This window comes from Musca domestica, unplaced genomic scaffold, assembly GCF_030504385.1.
Source record: "Musca domestica strain aabys unplaced genomic scaffold, Musca_domestica.polishedcontigs.V.1.1 11, whole genome shotgun sequence".
Taxonomy (NCBI): Eukaryota; Metazoa; Arthropoda; class Insecta; order Diptera; family Muscidae; genus Musca; species Musca domestica.
Genome location: NW_026712133.1, coordinates 9548600 through 9570041, shown reverse-complemented (window position 1 = coordinate 9570041; position 21442 = coordinate 9548600). Strand labels below are relative to the sequence as shown.

Here is a 21442-nt window from a genome sequence, read left to right as displayed (position 1 = left end):
TGAACTGAAAACATTCCTTGTCCAGCAGTTTGTAAACAAACAAAATGATCGTGTTTACTTGCCAAAGAGGTCAGCTGAAAATGTGTATTTTGGCCACCAGAATTCAAGCGCCGGCCATGATGATGGTGTGGGCCGCCATAACAGCCGAGGGTCGCTGTCCGCTGGAATGAATCGACCGTGGCAATAGAATAAATGCCAAATATTTTCGCGAAAATGTTCTGGAGGTTGTATTAAAGCCTTGGTCACGCAAACATTTTGGCCGCAGACCTTGGACATTCCAACAGGACTCAGCACCATCGCACTCAACACACGCCACCCAAGAATGGTTACAAAATGAGGCTCCTCGCTTCATTTCCAGCGAACAATGGGCACCAAAATCTCCGGATACCAGTCCGTTGGACTATAGTGTCTGAAGTATTTTGGGAAGCAAGGTTGACACTAAAAAGCGCTTCGCAGGGAATGGGTCAAAATACCGCAGAGCAACATTTGTGCAGCTTGTGACGGTTTCATTGGCCCTTTGAAGGCCATAATTCGTGCCAAAGGTTACCTATTCTAAACTTATTCTAAAATTTCCGACATTTTTTGTTTTCATTCAATAAAATTTAAAAAAATAAAAATTATGGCGTTTTACTTTGTTGTACATTATTTAATCTCACCCTCATTCGATTTGATGTTTAAATCCCACACTTTCGTAACATTCATTCTGCGCTACTTTGTCAAATTATGTCGCTATCGGTTCCGATTTGGATATATATATATATATATTGTTGCCATATATATCTTCGATCGATTTCAGGTTTATTGTTTAAAACAAACCCAAATTGAAAGGATTTGGGCACCTAATTCAGCTTGGAAGAAAGTGAATAAAATTTAGTGAAATATGGTTAAGATATATCTATAGGTCCCATATGTTTCACCCGATTTTGTATTTAAGTTACTCAAACCCGTAAAATGCTCCCTACAACAACCATTTTTGCTTTCAGCTATCAGATGCAGAATATAAATACCTCAGCTAAATTTTATTGAGATCGGTTCAAATTTGAATATAGCTCCCATATGCATATCTTTATCCGATTTCAAGTTTATTATGCCTAAAAAGTGCAACATCAAGTCAAATAATATGGATTTAGATGCATTTCGGTTCAGTCCGTCAAATTTAGTAGAAATCATTTAAAAGTTTCCTTTCGGCTTTAAATTGTTAATGCCTTAAAGCCACAAATATGCAAATTGTTGTAGGGTATCATAAAGTCGACTTTGGGTCTTTTTTTACTGGTTTTGTTTGACATTCTGATTACTTCATCGAAGTAGTTCAGACGTAGAGTTGTAGATATTAATATATGTGTGTGTTTGAATGCACAGTATGAATAGCGCTACCAGTAAGTGTTAGTGCCAAATTAACAAGCCACTTACGTCTATTGAATTTATGGTTATAATCAATCATTCTCATTAGGTTTACAATTTAGCGTTTATTTTGAGAATAAAAGATACCCAGCAAAAATATTTTTAATAAGTTAAGAACAAAATCATTTATCGAATCGGTTTATGGTCCGCACAGTAATAATTGCGTTACATACAGAAATGCCTACACTATCACCATAATCGAGGAGTTGAATGGCTATAATACTTAAATCTCCCGGCCCGAGATTTAAACATCGTTGAAGTCATCACATGCGCTCTTTAGAAATATTTGTTAGAAGGGGTCACATACAGCAAAAAATACTTCCGTCAAATTTAGTGGAAAGCTATTCAGATACACATGTAGCTCACATACTGTAGCTCTACTCTTGCTATGTCGCTGATATAGCTCTGCTAAATACCGTTAGTGGTCATCAATCACTCCATACGACGATCAAAAATCTATCTGATTCTAACAACGGTTTGGTTTGCTGGGACATTACTGCGCGTGGGTATGTTTGTTGCACATATTCCCGATAATAGGTATTACGATCGTAAACTAAATTCCTGAAAACGACACAGTTGTTTACACCTAAGCCCCTAAACATGCATTGTTTACTGGCTAAAGACACAGAGTATTGCAGAGTATCCACTTACCCATAGCATCATTCGGTTCCATTATTGTTGCCTGGCGACTGGCGACGCTGCTGTTCAATTGATTTTGTTGTCGTCTTTGTTCAACTTCAAACGACGATATCTTCTGCACGTGAATTTATTTGAGAGCGGCAAGGGGGCTATGTATACACCACAGTAGCAGCTAGACCACTAGACGCGATACAAATGCATTGGCGCGAACTTCAACAACAGGTTATGAGACGACGAATAAAATTAGAGAGCAACGCGACTTGTCACGATATCCGCCACAAGAAAAACACAACTCAGTCGCAACTCATGTCGTTCATCCGTAGTTGCTTTTGAGATATTTATCTTTGAATACAAATGCGCGGCGGCTACGTCTGTATGTATGGCTGCGGTTTTGATTGGAGCTGTCGCGGTACTGTTGTTGTTGCTGTTGTTATTCTTAGCTTTTATTAAAATTGTACACGATATACACTTATTGGGAACCAACAGCGGAGGTACATTTGCAAATTCTATTTATTTAATTTAATTTAATTTCGCATTTAATGTGCTCAAGACAGAAGACACGGTTTTGATTAACTCACACTCACTCGGGCACTCACACACACATATGTATGTTATGTGTAAACTTTACTATTTTTATTTACTTTATATTTGTACTTTGTTGCTTATCTCAGAAGAATTCCTGAAAAAGAAAAGAGAATAGGAATTAACAAAAAAATAATAATTTATAATTAAAACACTGGTCCTATTAAGCCATTCTTAAATCTACAACAATGTGCGATAAGTCAGTCAGTTGCAGATATTCTGGCTGGTTTAATTGTGAGTGACTGGTTTAATAAAGGCATTGATCAGGCAAACATTTTGGTAGTAAAGTTTGCGGTTAAAAAAAAAAAAACTATCATATCGCTCAAAAAAATTGTTGGTGCCAAAGATGCTAAATTGTAATCCATGTTCCAAATATTTGCTTTAGTTTGGAGAGACACATTTTCCATTTTGAAAATTTGATTTTTTCAGTAATATCGCTCTTTGAGAAAATTTGGGGCATTGACCGTACTTTTGCATTGGGTTCAATTACCAATGTACCCTATATTGACAATGTTTTGCAAAAAATGGTTTCAGAAATCTGGCTAAAATGTACACTTGTACACTCTATGTACACTTACTTAGGATCATATCACTAACCCTCTTATTTCCAAATGTATCTCCTTGCCAATAACTACCTCATAAACGAATTGCAAATCATCATTTTGTTGAAAATTAAATTTGACGTAGTACATGTGCCTGTGGACAACTGAAGTTATGAGGTTAAAACGCCCTACATACATGACAAGTGCAGTGGTTTTCAACTGCCTGTTCCTTTTCGTATACGTCATGTGAAATCCACTTATTTGAGAGTTGACAGTTTAAATCCACTCAACTTTGTTGAAAAACGTATAAAAAACATTTTTTTTGGCATAATCTTTTAAAGTTTTTGACATAGTTCCCAAGCGTTGATGCATCTACCTGTATTATTCTAACATGTACATACAGGGTTGCCCATATTCAACGGACCTTTGGGCCCATTCCAATCGACGAGGCTTGTCCGCAGGCAACATTCTTTGCGTCAATTGAATTTTGTACGGGAACAAATGCAAATCAATGCGAATAATCCGTTGGAAAGTGGACCGAGTCATGCCCAACTGCGGAGAACGGCGTTTTTGGGATGTTCTTGGGGACCTCTCAACACTGGCTCGTACGGCAGCGATATTCGGATTAGAAAGAGCCTTACCAGTCGAAAATTTTTCGTATAAACGCTTTTTAATGTTTTAAAAGCACGTTGAGTTTTCACAATTGACTTCTTGTAAATTTCAACTATTTCAGAGCGCTCACGTGGCGTGTATTGGTTCATGGTAAAATCTGTTTGGACTGACGCTTCAAACGCGGTATGTCATTAAGCGATGTGACATCTCTGTCAAAAGTTATGGCGTTGCCAGATGGGTCCGTCGAATATGGGCAACCCTGTACATATATCGGTTAAAACGTAGTCGGGTACAAGGGAATAAGAGTTAATGTGAGACAAGTTTGCTTTCAATATTTAATTCTACATTTTGTTTATCCAATTACATAAATTAAGAAACTTTACTAGCAATCGCTGCCCAACCCTTCTGATATTCTGGTAGCAGAAAAGATTTTCCAAGGTACCATCCCAACTACAACCGTGTCGTGGTTGTAGTGTCATTCATACAATGTATGCAGTCAGTGAGGTCATAAATCTGCATTTAAAGAGCTGCTTACGCAATTCTCTACCAAAAATGTTTGCAGGGACATGTCTGTTCTCTTGTTGAATGTCAACACCCAAACGTGGCCTGGCTGCTGCGTGTTCATACAAACGAGTCATTTATTTTTAAAGTGTGGTCAAGAATGGTTGAGTATTAAAGTTGTTTTTGTCATCATTAACAACCGCAGCGATTCCAAAATGGAAAAAAATGCATTTTTAAAGAGTGGTGGCTGATAAAGAATGAGACGTATTCCGGTGTGCCAGCATATAGTTCGGGATTCTGTGGTGAGATTATCAGCAAAAATAAATATAATTATCAACTCGACTTTTAAGCTTTAAAATATGTACCGCATAAATACACATATTCGTACGTATTTAAACGATGCCCCACCCATCTCAAGTTCACTTTTCATTAATATGGAATTGGGTGGCATTATTGGTGTACAATGGTTCCAAGAGTGCACAGTGATATGAAATCAGTAGCAATCGGTTTTTTGTTTCATTATTTCCCATTTCTGGTTTTCACGTTTTTTTGATAAGAAATTGGTGGGCATGGGTTTTTCGTTGATTGCAAGATTATCGATTCTTGGAAAAGCTCTTCATTATCATCTGAAATCATAACGCCGGATTTCTTATCTAAGAATTAGATTTTGTAATGGAAAACAGTTTTTAGTATGGCAGCAGGTGAACGGCACGTGCGTCTCAAAGGCGATTAGCGTTTTGGTATTTTGGAATTGTGATTATCACAAACAAATTAAACCAGTAAGGAAAAGTCAAGACAGGCTGAGCCGACTATATGATACCCTACACAACTATGCATATTTAGTAGCATCTCGTATCTCGTAACAAACGCATTTATTTGATGTAGATCGCACCACCCATCAACATTTGGCTTTAGAACGGTTATAATTTGGTTTCAGAGGTAACTAATATATGGGATGCATATCCAATTCTAAATTGATTTTCACTAAATTTGACGGATAAATTTTTATCTTTTATAGCAAATAACATTGCTATAGAGTGCATAATATCACTTCGAGAAGAGTTATATTAAAATAATATGTATCGGAGCCGAGCTCCGCCAAATAGAAACGTGCGTCTCGAAATTCACTCAATTTGGGCTGATATTAGCCATTATTTGCACAGTAAACCTAAATCGGATTAATGACATATATGAAAGTTATACCCAAATCTTAGCCGATCTCGATAAAATGGCAATGGTATTCCCGAGCTCTATAAGATATCTGGTACCAAATATCATTGTTGTCGAATGCATATTACGAATGTGAAGGACTTAAAGACCAAATCGGATGAAACACATATATGGGAGCTATATCTAAACCGATTTTCACAAAGTTTGATGTACTTGCTTCTAGACTAAATTCTTAAATTCAAAGACATAATATCCTTACTATGTGGTGTAGGGTAAAAAAATAGATTTTTAATATTTTCATTAGAGGTTCTAATTTTGCGGAACTGTGCAAGTTTTTTTGTTTAATACGCATTGTTTTTTCTCAAATGTTTCTTTGTTATTCATGGTAGAAGAAGGTAGACGCATCGACACAGCTGCTGGGACAATGAACTGTCAAACCGATTTTGGAATTGAAAATTTTGAATGAAAATTATTTAAATTTGTAAAAATTGTTGAAAAACGCATATTATAATAACCTCCGAATGACTTCGTATAAGAAAACATATAAAAATCTACTTTATTTGAAAAGACATTTAAATTTTTTGACATATCAATGTTTCTAAGCGTTGATGCATCTACCTGTATTCTTCTACCATGGATTAATCCCTATTCAACCTTTTCAAATTCTCTCTAAGTGTCATTTGCATTTTGCCCTTCAACATGTGTTTATACTGCAGCATATTCTGCAGCTGCTCTTGCTGTCGTTAAGCGGCATTTACCCATTTCCTTGATTTCATAGTGAGTAGCAGATATTTTTTTTTCGTTTTAACACATTTATACAAAATTTGTTATGCCACGAACATTCTTTGGAAACAGGTTTGGTAATTTGGCTATTGTTTGTGTAATTTTTATTTGTTTTTGTTTCTCTCTCTCTCTCTCTCTCTCTCTCTCTGTGTCTCTTGCGCGAGTTACCTACAGCCACCAATAAACAACATTATTATTAAGTTCATTATTTTCAACCACAACCTCATTTATTAAAAACATCATTATTGTTAACACCATTATTATTAACATCATTATTATTAACATCATTATTATTAATATCATTATTATTAACATCATTATTAGTTACAACATTGTCATAAGCACCAAAGAGCTAACACCAATATTGTTGACATTATTTCGTCAGCAATAATTCTCCACTTCAACATCACAATAACAACACTAGTAATAAAACTATGACGGAAATAACCCAAAAAGAAATGTTTACTTTTACTGTACCCAATACAAATTTTTAGCTTAAGTATTTTTCTTGATAGCTCTAGATTTTATGTTCCTTTGTTCTTTGTTAACTCTAAGAAAAATCAATAATTGTAAAATCGCTTAAATATAAGAATTTTTTGAATAAAGCATTAGTTGTATTTGGCATCTAAAACAGAATAATTCTTGTTTTCTGATTTTTCGGCGGTACGGAAGTTAACTGGCGCAGTCGTACGGCCATTGTTGGTGCGGTCTTTCTCAAGTGAAAAAATATAATTAAATAAATGTATCCTTAAAACAGAAAAAAAAAAAACCAAAAAAAAAAAAAAAAAACAGTGACAAGTTAATTGTGGAAAAAACAGTGAACTATCCTTTAAAGAACATAAAAAAATTTTTTTTTGAGAAAAATTTGGTAAAGAAAAAAAATATATTAAATTAATTAGGCTTGACGGTATATCAAGTAATCCTTAAGGAGAAAAATCGTGCGCCAACAATCGGAAAAAAAAAGAACCTACGTCCGTACAACCGAGAAAATCAAGTGCCAATACAATATAATATTTTGTTGAAGGAATATCAACAAATTATATCTTAAATAAAAAATATATATAAATTCATAAATAATATTTTGTTGAAGGAATATCAACAAATATTACCATCCGGAGAGAATGAATATCTTTTTGGTTGGAATAAATATTTAATAAAAATTGTTGAAGGAATATCAACAAATTATATCTTAAATAAAAAATATATATAAATTCATAAATAATATTTTGTTGAAGGAATATCAACAAATATTACCATCCGGAGAGAATGAATATCTTTTTGGTTGGAATAAATATTTAATAAAAATTGTTGAAGGAATATCAACAAGTTATATCTTAAATAAAAAATATATATAAATTCATAAATAATATTTTGTTGAAGGAATATCAACAAATATTACCATCCGGAGAGAATGAATATCTTTTTGGTTGGAATAAATATTTAATGAAAATCGTTGAAGGAATATCAACAAATAATACGGTCATAGTGGATCAGATCAGATAAAACAAGAAAAAAATCAACTAACAAAAACAAATAACAATACAGTGAAGATCAAAAAAAAAGGAAAATCAACTAAAAATAACAATTAAAAAGTTAATAACATATAACAATAACAACAACCGTAACAAAAACGAAAAAAAAAACTAAAAAAAAAAAAAAAAAAAAAAAAAAAAAAAAAAAAACAAAAACAAGCAACAATTAAAACAACAAACAACAACTACAAGTGAAGAACAAGAAATAGTCCTGAAGCAGTCCATATCTACAAGCAACTTATACAGGTCTCATCGGAGGAAAGAAGCAGATAAAAATCTTGGAAATCAACAATGAAATTATTTATTATGATAATACTAGGGTAATTATTTTAAGAAAATTATAATATTTATCACTATTATATTACTTTATAAAATATAAAACAGAAATAAGCAAAGAAATATTTCAATTATAAAGAAAAAGGCTAATCAAAATATCTCAAATCAATAAAAAGGGTAATTATATTAAATGCGAAGACTAAGACCAAGACCATATTCTATTCGATACTTAACTGCAATACCGGAACAACAAGAAATGACTACCGTTAATGACATTAGTGCCCCTCAGGCGCTACAATCTCAACAACCGTCACAATCCTCTCAAGCATACGAAACATTAAAAATTCCAGATGCCGTAAAAGATTTACCAACATTTAATGGAAATCCAAGGCAACTAAATGATTTTTTAGAAAACGTTGAAGAGATTTTAAGAATATTAGCGAATATCGATGGTTCTAACCAAGCAACAGTAGTGCTTAGAGCCATCAGAAACAAAATAGTGGGAGAAGCTAATGAAGTACTTAATTCATCCGGTACTCCGTTAGTTTGGGAGGTAATTAAAGCGAATCTAATACTTAAATATTCGGATAAAAGGAGTGAAACCTCCCTTGTGCGTGAACTCCACAATTTACGACAAAATAATCAGACTGTGCAAGAATTTTATGGTTCAGTTATAGAGCTACAGGCAGCAATAAATAATAATATATCAATTCATGAAACTAACAAACATGTCATAAACTCGAGGCGCGAATTTAACGCTAAAATGTGCTTAGATGCATTCTTAATAGGCCTCCGAGAACCCCTTGGCTCAATGATTAGGTCTATGAGACCCGATTCATTAGATGAAGCATTAACATTCTGCATTCAGGAACAAAATATACAATATTCAAGAAGACTAACTTACAACCAACCATTCTACCAACCAAGGTATAGACAGAATACACGGAATTATGCCCCTGCTCGTAATTACCAACCAAATATGAATAACACACATAGATTTACACACGGACAAATTCACCATTACGCACAAAACAATATAAATAGATTCCAAAACACGGTTAATACTCAGGGAAGAAATCAATATAATCCAATAACTAATGCATTTTCACAAAAGGGACCTCAAGCACCTAATGGAAATACCTTTTCTCACAATGGGTCCGGACAGAGCAAATTCAGCAACTTCAGGCAGCAACAGCTTACGACCAAACCCTTACCACCACCAGAACCAATGGATGTTAGTTCTGGTTATAGTCATTTAAGAAAACCTATGACTACACAAACGAGACAGACATCGTACCTAAACAACGTCAATGTGTCTCAAGCTTACCATAATGATCTAGACGGATATTACCACGGACAAACACATGACAATGACTTCGAACAAAACTACACTTATCATCAAAATGATGATAATGACATGAACGATCTAAAAGACCAACAAAATAATGGTATTAGAACGGAATACGAAAATGTAATAGTTGATAATGAAAATTTTCATATGAATGCCTACCCACACCAACGGGATACTTAGATATTAACAAACATGGACACACATTACCCTATATTAACATATCCTCCCCATTTGGTAGACCCCTGAAATTTTTAATAGATACTGGAGCATCGTCATCATTCATAAACCCAGAATTTGTAAATGACGAAGAGTGTATGACTTGCAAACCAATTACAATCACAACAATTTTAACTAAACACTCACTGGACAAAAAAATTAAACTACCCTTATTTACGGAATTCAAACAAAAAGGAGATACAGAATTTTTTGTCTTCAAATTTCACAACTATTTCGATGGACTAATAGGATTGGACATATTAGATTTTCTCAAAGCTAAAATAGACCTAGGTAACAAAACTCTAGTAACAAGTCAAGCCATCATACCTATTCATCTCAAACCCAATTTCACTTCTGAGAAATTCATTATTCCAAGCTCTTCCAGAGTTGTTATTAATGTACCGGTAGACACACAAAATGGTAGCTTTTTTCTCCCAAGGACTTTTTTGGGTTCTGACCTCTTTATTTCAGAGGGACTGTATCATTCTAAAAAGTGGTACAGCCTTGTGGAAATAGTTAATACTTCTGGACATGATAAAATTGCATACATTGAACAACCAATAAAGACGACACCATACAACGACCAGAATTACATCGAAGTTAATAACTTCAGTTTAGAACACAACTGTATGAATGATAATCATGACATTTTAGATTCGATAAAGACCGGTCATCTTAATAAAGAGGAAAAACAAGCTTTGCTGAAGGTTTGCAAATGCTTTGAAGATGTGTTTTTCAAGGAGGGAGAACAATTGACATTCTCGAATCAAATCAAACACCAAATAAGGACAACTGACGACAAACCCATTTTTACAAAATCATACAGGTACCCTTACATACACAAAGAGGAAATACGCAAACAAATCGATAAAATGTTGCAACAAGGTGTAATTAGAAGAAGTTTTTCACCATGGAGTGCTCCTATATGGATCGTACCAAAAAAATTAGACTCGAGCAATATACAAAAATGGAGACTTGTTATAGATTATCGCAAATTAAACGAGAAAACTGTTTCTGATAAATATCCCATACCCAACATAACTGACATATTAGATAAATTGGGGAGAAGTCTCTACTTCACAACTTTAGATTTAGCTAGCGGTTTTCACCAGATCGAAATGCACCCAAAAGATATTGGTAAAACAGCATTTTCTGTCGATAGAGGTCACTATGAATTCGTAAGGATGCCTTTTGGATTAAAAAATGCTCCATCCACTTTCCAAAGGGTAATGGACAATGTATTAAGTGACTTGATCGGGACAGTCTGCCTTGTATATTTAGATGACATAGTTATATATTCAACTTCCTTAGAGGAGCACATACAACACTTGAAAAAAGTACTCGGTAAATTACGTACAGCCAATCTTAAGATACAACTGGACAAATCAGAATTCCTAAAGAAAGAATGTTCTTTTCTCGGACATGTTATTTCCACTGATGGTATTAAACCCAACCCTGATAAAATTCATGCCATAAAAGCTTTCCCCGTACCAAAAACACAAAAACAAATAAAATCATTTTTAGGACTACTCGGTTATTACAGGAAATTTATTCAAGATTTCTCGAAATTAACGAAACCCCTCACAGAATGTCTTAAGAAAGGGAGAAAAATAATATTAAACGAGAGATATTTGAACACATTTGCTACTTGCAAAAATCTTTTAATGAACGACCCACTGCTCCAATATCCTGACTTTTCAAAACCATTTAATTTAACCACCGACGCTAGCGACTTTGCTTTAGGAGCAATACTTTCCCAAGGACCAATAGGTAGTGACAAGCCTATATGTTACGCAAGTCGTACATTATCGAATAGCGAAATAAATTACTCGACGATAGAAAAAGAATTACTTGCTATCGTATGGGCGACAAAATATTTCAGGCCATACCTTTTTGGAAGGAAATTTAAAATAATTACCGACCATAGGCCCCTTACATGGATCATGAGTCTAAAAGAACCAAATTCAAAATTAATCCGCTGGAGATTAAAACTAGAAGAATATGACTATGAAATTATCTACAAAAAAGGAAAATTAAATACTAACGCAGACGCACTAAGTCGTATTAAATTAGACAATCTATCTGTAAATGAACATGTCGATATAAACACTAATTCAGTTGATAACATCTCAAACCATGGTACACAAGGAACAACAATCCATTCCTCCGACGAAAATGTTGACGATGGAATACCGATATCAGAAAGACCAATTAACGAATTTAATATTCAAATTATATTTCAAACTCAAATCGGTGGCTCACCAATAACCTTAGAAACAATATTTAAAAATAAAATACGCAAGACTATACGTAGAGAAAAGTACGACGAACAAACATTGACTAACATTTTCCAAAATTATATAGCACCAAATAAAGTCTCTGCGCTTATGGCAGATGACGATACATTTAAATTAATTCAAAGCACCTACTCAAAATACTTTGCAAACAGCAAACTATTTAAGTTAGTACGATGCATGGACATTCTACAAGACATAAGAACCATTGATGAGCAAGACAAAATAATTAATGAATACCATATGAACCATAACCATAGAGGTATTCAAGAGACATATGCACACTTAAAACGAGAGTACTACTTCCCTTTCATGAAAAACAAAATACAAAATTGTATTAATCATTGTCATACATGCCAAACTTTAAAATATGACAGGAAACCACCAAAACCCAAATTTCAAAAACCTGAAATTCCCGAAAAACCACTGGATATTATCCACACAGATATCTATTGTATAAACAAGCGTAATATACTTACCATCATAGACAAATTTTCTAAATTTGCAGCCGCTTACTCTTTAGACTCTAGGAATAGCCTATCAATTCTGAAAAGTTTCAAACATTTCATAAGCCTACACGGCATACCCAAGAAAATTGTTTGTGATCAGGGCGCTGAATTTAATGCATCCATTATAAAAGATTTTTGTAAAATGCATCAGATAACCTTACATTATACATCATTTCATCAAAGTACAGGAAACTCTCCCGTAGAAAGATTACATTCAACCATTACCGAGACCTACAGAATAGTTTACGAAAAGTATAAGTCATCAGAAATACCACTAAATCACGACGAAATACTATCAGAAGTCATTTTTACCTATAACAACGCAATCCATAGTGCTACAAAATTAACCCCATTTGAACTCTTCTATGGTAGGACTTATAACTTCGAAAAGACATTAAGCTATAACTCTGAACATGACTACTTAAATAGACTACAAGAATTTCAAAATGACTTACACAAAATTATTAAAGATAAATTATCCATGGACACTGACAAACGTATAAAGAAACTAAACGCAAATAGGGAAGAACCAGAAGATTTAACTGAAAACCAGACAATATACAGAAGGGAATCAGGGAGGAACAAAATGACCCCTCGCTTCTCAAAGAGGGTAGTCAAGGAAAACAAGAAAGTGACGCTGATAACGTCAAATAACCAAAAACTACATAAAGCCAAAATTAAAAGAAAACGTCTTACATAAACTGACTTCTATTTGTCTTTTAGGTTCGTACCTGTACAATCCGACGTCACAATAACAAACATAACGCAGACTCAGGGACTTATACCACTACAACTAGGCGATGCTAAATTAATCACAGACTTTCAACATCTAATCCATGTTATTAACCTTAAAACATATAACGACAATATTAACACTATAAAGCAAACTTTGGATCGAATAGAGGAGACAAGATTTACAGCATCACAACTTAGAACTACGAAACTGAAACTGAATAATCTCTCAGCCAAATTGGATATATTAACCCCAAATTATAGGAAAAAACGGGGACTTGTAAATGCCTTAGGATCAGCAATCAAATTCATAACGGGAAATATGGACTACAAAGATGCAGAAGAACTAAATAAAAACATTGACAATTTAACTAGAGGAAATACCCAAATAAAAACAACGCTTAAAAACCAACTGATGTTAAATAACAAAATGATAACAAGATTCGAAAACATTACCAATCACATAAATGAAGAACAAAACCTAATAGAACGTTCTATAATGATGATTCAAAACCAGACAAGAAATGCCATAAACCCCTCGGTTAATGCAATAATCCAAATGCAAAATTTACTTCAAATCAGTTTTAACATAGATATACTTACCGACCATCTTAATGATATCGCAGAATCAGTAGTATTAGCAAGGCTTAACACCGTCCCAAAATTAATATTAACTACTGACGAACTGAATGAAATACACAACATACTTAACAATGCAACGGACATTATATCACCAGAACATATATATGAATTACTACAACTGACAGCATATTATAACGACACAAACATAATATTTGACATACAAATTCCTATAATTTCTAATGAACTATTTAAATTATTACACATAATCAAAACCCCCATAAATAACACCTTAGAAATAATAACCGGTGAATACGCTTTAATAAACAATGATAACCTTTATCTTTTCGACAACCGATGCAAACAAATAGAACAAAAATTTTACTGCAACTATGAAACTCAATACGAAAGAAATAGAGATTGCCTAAAATCAATTTTGCTTAGAGAAGAAACGGTGGCATGTCACCTTAGAGACATAGGATTAACTACGGACATAATATATCCAGAACCAAATTACCTAGTGCTTATAAACCCTCCAATAGGAAACATAACCACAGTATGTAACAACGTAACTGAGAGTCTACCAATCAAGTCTTCCTCTGTTATTAATTTTAATGAATGCAAAATCTTATTTAATAATGTCTGGTATACAGATAAACCGAATATTCACCAAGAAAACATTAGCACAATAACCTTCCAAACTAGCTTCTCAAACAATATTACAACACTCTCCATAAGAGACGAACTAACATTACCCAAATTAGATCAATACAGATTCCAAAATAAAGCAAATATCGAATTTCTTCAAACAGACTCTGACAATTACAAAACAATTTCTTATTCCGCATTTGGTATAATTAGTTCTATAATCATAATATTATCAATAATATTAGTAATAAGAAAGCCTATAAAATTAATCTACTCCATAACCCACAACAACAATGAAGTTCTGGCTACAAATGATCCGAAGCCCCTTTGGCCCTCACTTCATTCTGGAGAGGGAGGAGTTACCTACAGCCACCAATAAACAACATTATTATTAAGTTCATTATTTTCAACCACAACCTCATTTATTAAAAACATCATTATTGTTAACACCATTATTATTAACATCATTATTATTAACATCATTATTATTAATATCATTATTATTAACATCATTATTAGTTACAACATTGTCATAAGCACCAAAGAGCTAACACCAATATTGTTGACATTATTTCGTCAGCAATAATTCTCCACTTCAACATCACAATAACAACACTAGTAATAAAACTATGACGGAAATAACCCAAAAAGAAATGTTTACTTTTACTGTACCCAATACAAATTTTTAGCTTAAGTATTTTTCTTGATAGCTCTAGATTTTATGTTCCTTTGTTCTTTGTTAACTCTAAGAAAAATCAATAATTGTAAAATCGCTTAAATATAAGAATTTTTTGAATAAAGCATTAGTTGTATTTGGCATCTAAAACAGAATAATTCTTGTTTTCTGATTTTTCGGCGGTACGGAAGTTAACTCGCGCGCTTCAAAATCGATTGTGGGTAGGTACCCGTTGTTATTTGTTTGGATTTGAAGAATTTGTTTCAATCGGAAACTTACTAGAGGTGGGAAAACACAACAATGCTTCTTCTTTTTCTCATTGGCTCCCACTTAAGTTTGTATATAATTCCAATCCATATCTACATGTGTATTTTGTGCTGTTTTTATTATTTTCTTTGTTTTGCTTATAAAAAATTGGTGTTTCGCAATCGAAACACCAATCAAACGTCACACAGACACGCTTAAGTATCGATCCGTAAACATGTTCACACACAGGCAGGCGTCAAAACATCAACACAAAATCAACAGTGTGAGTAGAAAAAAAAATCAACTTCTCAAAAGACAAAATTTTGGGATCGTTGTTTATCAACAAAACAAAATCATCGCACGTCTATTAATCTACGAAGCGAAAAATTAAGTTACACCGAATATAAACAATAAATTAAGGGGCGTTACATTCGGTCGTACCGAATATTTGAAATAAGCGGGGGTTTAGATTAGCCCTACAAAATTTTATTATATTCTACTATAAAAAGCAGCAAGGTTTTACGAGTGTAAATTCCAGTTGCTTCCCGCCAAAAATGTTTTTGGAATTGGAAGCAGTACATATTTGCATACCCATAATAGCGATTATAGATAACTATAATCGAAACAGATGGTAGAGATATGGCAATCGGGTTTTTTGAAAGGTCGGCATATATGGCCCGTTTTTTGAACGCCTTCACTACAATTCCCCTTTGTACCGTTTTTGTTTGCGCTCTTTGAGACTAGTACATTTTGTTATATATTTTCCATTCACGCGTCTTCCATTGGGTCAAAAACATGAAGAAATACGAGTTGCTAGGGAAATCTACGATATAACCAAAGTCAGTTGCAGTGAATTGTCTCGTCTAATCGGAAAAGTTGATGAACTATGAACTAGTTAGGCAAGTTCTACAAAATCACAAATATTTATTAAAAGTGGCTGTCAGTTGAGGTCATAACAGAATGGAAGAGTCACGCATTTTTTTAATGTCATGCGTCGTCGATAGAACAACAACCACAAAGAGAATTTCAGAGCCAATAGCGCCTAACGCGAAGCACGTTCATTCTGCTAAAGCCCTTATTGTAAAGGGTTGTATGTCAAACAGTCCAGTAAATAAAAAAGATTTAAGAGAGTAAATTTTACAGTTAATTCACTTAGGTCCTTTTTTCTTTATAGTCCACTTTTGTTATATCTTACTTTAGGAAAATTAAAGGCTAAAATTCCCATTATCGGGTTCTCATTATTACATCTTTCTCATGGTAGAAGAATACGGGTAGATGCTTTAACGCTTAGGAACATTGATATGTCAAAAAATTTTAAATGTTTTTTCAAATATAAGTAGATTATTTAAATTTAGATAGATTTTCATATATTTTCTTATATGACGTCATTCGGATGTTATTATAATTCGCGTTTTCAACAATTTTTACAAATTTAAATAATTTTTCATTCAACATTTTCAATTCCAAGAAAATCATTGTCCCAGCAGCTGTGTCGATGCGTCTACCTATATTCTTCTACCATGATCTTTCCTTTATTTTTCTTTCCTTCATTTTTTACAGATATATGGCAAGCTTTTTGTAAAAGTAACTGGTAGTCACTGAATTTTTTCACAATGGCATCTTTATTTTAGTTAAAAAAATAAATAAACAAAATGCATTTGTAATTTATTTCGTGAAATAAATTTATAATTCACTTTTGTTATCCCTTACTTTTGGAAAAGTGAAGGATAAAGTTCACATTATCGGCTTCTTATTTTTACATCTTTCCATCTTTTTGTAAAAGCAACTGATAGTCACTGCATTTTTTTACAATGGCATCTTCATTTTAGTATAAAACTAATAAACAAATCGAAAACGTAATTAATCGATTTGCGTTATCCATTTTTTATTTAAATAAATTTTTAGTTTTTAGTTTTAATCAACTGTTTTTTAGACGGAGTAATTTTCAAAATCTTAAGTTTTCTGTTTGTGTGGGATAATGCTTTAGACTGTAGTATCCTTTACGAACTTCAAATGCCAAATTAGAAAGAATTCCGGTTAATAATGTCGCTAAAGTCATCAAAGTACCGAATATTGGGAGGTACCGTTATATGGGGGCTATACGAAGATGTGAACCTGCACAGACAATTTTCTGTCATATGCTGCAGTATCCATTGCGAACTTCAAATACTAAATTTGTAACAATTCTGGTGAATAATGTCACTAAAATCATCAAATTACCGAATATCGGTAGGTACCGTTATATGGGGGCTATACGAAGACGTGGACCTAGAAGGCCCATTTTCAATACCAAAAGTCCTGCAGACATTTATACATTTGAGTACAATTTTATAAACCTACTTCATTTCGTTCGGAAGTTAGAGTAATTTCCACAGACGGACGGACATCTCTAAATCGACATAGAATTTTATGCTGGTCAAGAATATATATACTTGGTGGTCTCTAAAATGTATCTTTCGATGTATTGCAAATGGAATGACAAACTTAATATACCCTTCATACTATGGTGAAGGTCATAAAAAGATTGTTTTTACAAATTTTGGACACTTATTTTTTTTATTCATTGACATTGCATTTATAGTATGTTTACATAAGAATTTTTGCCGGTTATGATGATTTATTTGACTTATATGCAATGGTTATTGGCAATTTAAATTCAATGGTTTTAAGTTTGTTGAATGTAAACCTATTACTTTTTTTGGTAACTATATAAACCCTTATTTACACGGAACGGCTTATTTAGATTATCATTTTTCTGACTATACGTGGTTCAAATAAATTATACAACTTTGTAAAACGCGTAATTTCGGTGTCGGTGCAAAGCAGACTGTATTATTATTGATACAGACAACTAAGAAATTTATAGAAAAACGCTCATCATCACAATAACTATCATGCACACTTAGATTTTTTTATTTTCCAAACAAGTGACAGTTCATAGTTTCTATCCGAGTCGAGAGTAGGGGGTTCGCAGCACAACAATAGAAAAAAAAAATACACAAATAACAGCAATAATAACAACTGTAATGATAATTCTATTCGAGTATACAGCTTTAATCATCGAATAATGATCGTCGTCTATTGCCAGTGTTTAATTTCTGTTGCTATTTTTATTGGCTTCCGCCGCGCCGATACTAGTCGAGTACACACACTTCGAACCAGTACGATTTTTGTTTGTTGCCTTTTAAAAGCGATTGTTAGATTTGTTTCGTTGCTACTGTAGTGTGTGTGTGTATGTGTTCTTTGTTATTTATTATTATTATTTTTTTTTAAATGAATTATCTGAACTATTGGGGGGTATACATTTTTGGAAGGGTAACGAGCAAAAATACAATTCGCATGCACACATTCGCGGATGATGGTCGGTAGCGGTATCGCACACCATCGACTTATGCAAATTCCAACAACACACATAAAACGAAATACATTCACGTTCGACCACAACGCAACAGCGAAAAGGTGGTGAGTGGGTGGTAAAAATAATAAATTGTAGATAATTCTAATCGATTTAATTGATATTCGATAGATAAACGCGCAAAAGATACATACTTATTACACACAGATACACAAGTGACTTTGAAGTTGTCGTTGCCGAATAATTTCGATTCGATGCGGATAATAAACAAACAGCAAACAAAAGACGAAACGGAATATGTGTTGCTTTACCGAACTCTTGCGCGTTAACAACGTTTAGCTCACGGTTTGAAAATAACAACTGATCGCTTCAGTTCAAATGCGCTCACGAATTCGAACGATCAATCGTTATAGCGAGAGCTTCATAGTGTTGAGAAACCAACTCTAAGTACTAAACTTTGTACTTCAGTACACTGATAAGCAAAATGGTAAAATAAATAATTTAGGGGAGGCGGAAATGATGTTATGTTCGTTGGTGATTCTTAATATAGGGTTCGCAAACTAACGCCTTTTTATACTCTCCACCATACAACGTATGAATGGTATATTAAGTTTGTCATTCCGTTTCGAGCTTATCGAAATAGTCATTTTAGACTCTACAAAGTCCGTCCGTCTGTTGTAATCACGGTAGAGTCAAAACGAACTGATATGAACCTAAATTTGCTAATCTTGCATAGATCGATCTGCGGGCAGGTCAAGTTCGAAGATGGGCTATATCGGTCCAAAATATCGTACAGTCTTCACATATCGGTATCTCCCGATATTCGGTATTTTGATGATTGTACCAAATTTTCCAATAGAATTTTCTGAAATTCTGCACATAAAGCTCTTTGTGGACACTTAACCCCCTCGTATAGCCCACATATAACGGTTCCTCCTGATAGTCGTTATGTTGATGAATCCGATGTGCGAAATTTTTTGCATATAGCCCCCATATAAAGGTACCTCCAGAGATTGTTTTTGATGAATATAGTTAGATTTTTCAATGGCCTTGTAATTATAGTCAGCATATTGATATTCACCGTAGTCCTAATATCTTGCAACAATGGATACATTTGGATTATATTTTTCAAATTTGCCATTTTCAGATATGTCAGGAAAAACATATAGAAAATATAAAAAAATTAATTTCTTCCCTATTAGTGGAGGGTTCAAAAGTTCTTCCCCACCGAACTTAACTGTTTTTTTACTTTTTCAACTAATTTTATTTCGACAATGGCAACACTTAGCTCACTTAGTTAGTTTAATCCCTACGTTGAACGAGTATTTTTATACCCTCCACCATACTATGGAGGGTATATTAACTTTATCATTCCGTTTGTAACTCCTCGAAATACTCATGTCAGACCCAACAAAGTATATATATTCTTGATCAGCGTAAAATTCTAAGTCGATTTAGCCATGTCCGTCGGTCTGTCTGTCCGTCTGTCTGTTGTAATCACGAACGAACATCTTTCGAACGAATTGAGGTAGAAGGCTAAAATTTTGCACACGTGTTTAGTTTTCCAGTAGGCAGGTTAAGTTCGTAAATGGGCCATGTAGGTCAATGTTTTCATATAGCCCCCATATAACGGTACCTCCCGATATTCGGTATTTTGATGATTTTATCGACATTATTCGCCGGAATTGTTTCAACTTTGGTATTTGAAGTTCGAAATTATGACAGCAAATTATCTATGCAGGTTCACGTCTTCGTATAGCCCCCATATAACGGTACCTCCCGATATTCGGTATTTTGATGATTTTAGCGACAATATTTACCGGAATTGTTTCAAATTTGGTATTTGAAATTCGAAAAAGATACTACAGCCTAAGACAGAAAATTGTGCAGGTCCACGTCTGCGTATAGCCCCCATATAACGGTACCTCCCAAAATTTGGTATTTTGATGATTCTAGCGTCATTATTTACCGTAATTCAAATTACGTATTTAGAGTTCGTAATGGGAACTACAGTCTGTGACAGAAAATTGTCTATTCAGGTCCACGTCTTCGTATAGGTTTTTAAAAGGACGGCTTTACGTGACAGATCTTTTTGGAACATTGAAAATAAAAATGGAAAATCGAATATTTGAAGAATTTAATGTTTTTTAAAAACTTTCTTGCTTTTATTAAAGTAAAAAGAGTAAAGCAGTAAAACCAGTGAAGAAAGGTCAAAAGTCGGGCGGTGCCAGCTTTATGATTCCCTACATCACTATGCATGTTTAGTAGAGCTACCCGTCATAAATAAACGTTTGTATTGGGAAATTATGTTTGGAATTTGTATTATTGCTTTAGAGCATTTATAATTTGAAATCGAATGGAACTTTTGGTGCAGAGTAAACGTGAAATAAGATGAATGTATATATGGAAGCTACATCCAAATCTGAACCGATATCTATGAAGCTGTATCCGATAGCTGGCACCAATTATCGTTGTTGTGGAGTGCATTTTACGGGTGGGTGTAAGAGACATATATACAAAATCGGGCGAAATCCCATATAGCTATCTCTGAATCAACTTCCTTCTAGGCTGAATTCGGTTGTATGTACCAAAATCTATTCTCCATCAGCTGATACGTCAAAACAACTTTGGAAAAAATCTTGACTTAATGTGCTCACATGGAACGTTTACAAAAATACCTATTATTCCCGTATATTCAATTGATATAGGCAGGGGCAATAGTGTTCCACGTATACACATTTTTTTAAATAAATTATATAATCATCCCTTCCTAAATTATCAGTCATATGACTATAGAG

At 33.7% G+C, this 21442-nt stretch overlaps 1 protein-coding gene across 2 annotated transcripts in view; it reads right to left on the bottom strand.

Annotated features, from left to right (window-relative positions):
* Positions 1-21442, bottom strand: part of LOC101890596 (dorsal-related immunity factor Dif) — an 88609-nt gene that overhangs the window by 41247 nt on the left and 25920 nt on the right. Inside the window, exons 1-2 of one of the 2 annotated variants that reach the window (XM_059130990.1) lie at positions 18839-19007; positions 2053-2719 (exon numbers count right to left, since the gene is read on the bottom strand). In XM_059130990.1, coding sequence (XP_058986973.1) covers positions 2053-2074 — 22 coding nt within the window. In that variant the 5' untranslated portion in view covers positions 2075-2719; positions 18839-19007. Of the gene's footprint in view, positions 1-2052; positions 2720-18838; positions 19008-21442 lie in introns of those variants that run through there. The other variant, XM_020036554.2, reaches the window with a different exon arrangement.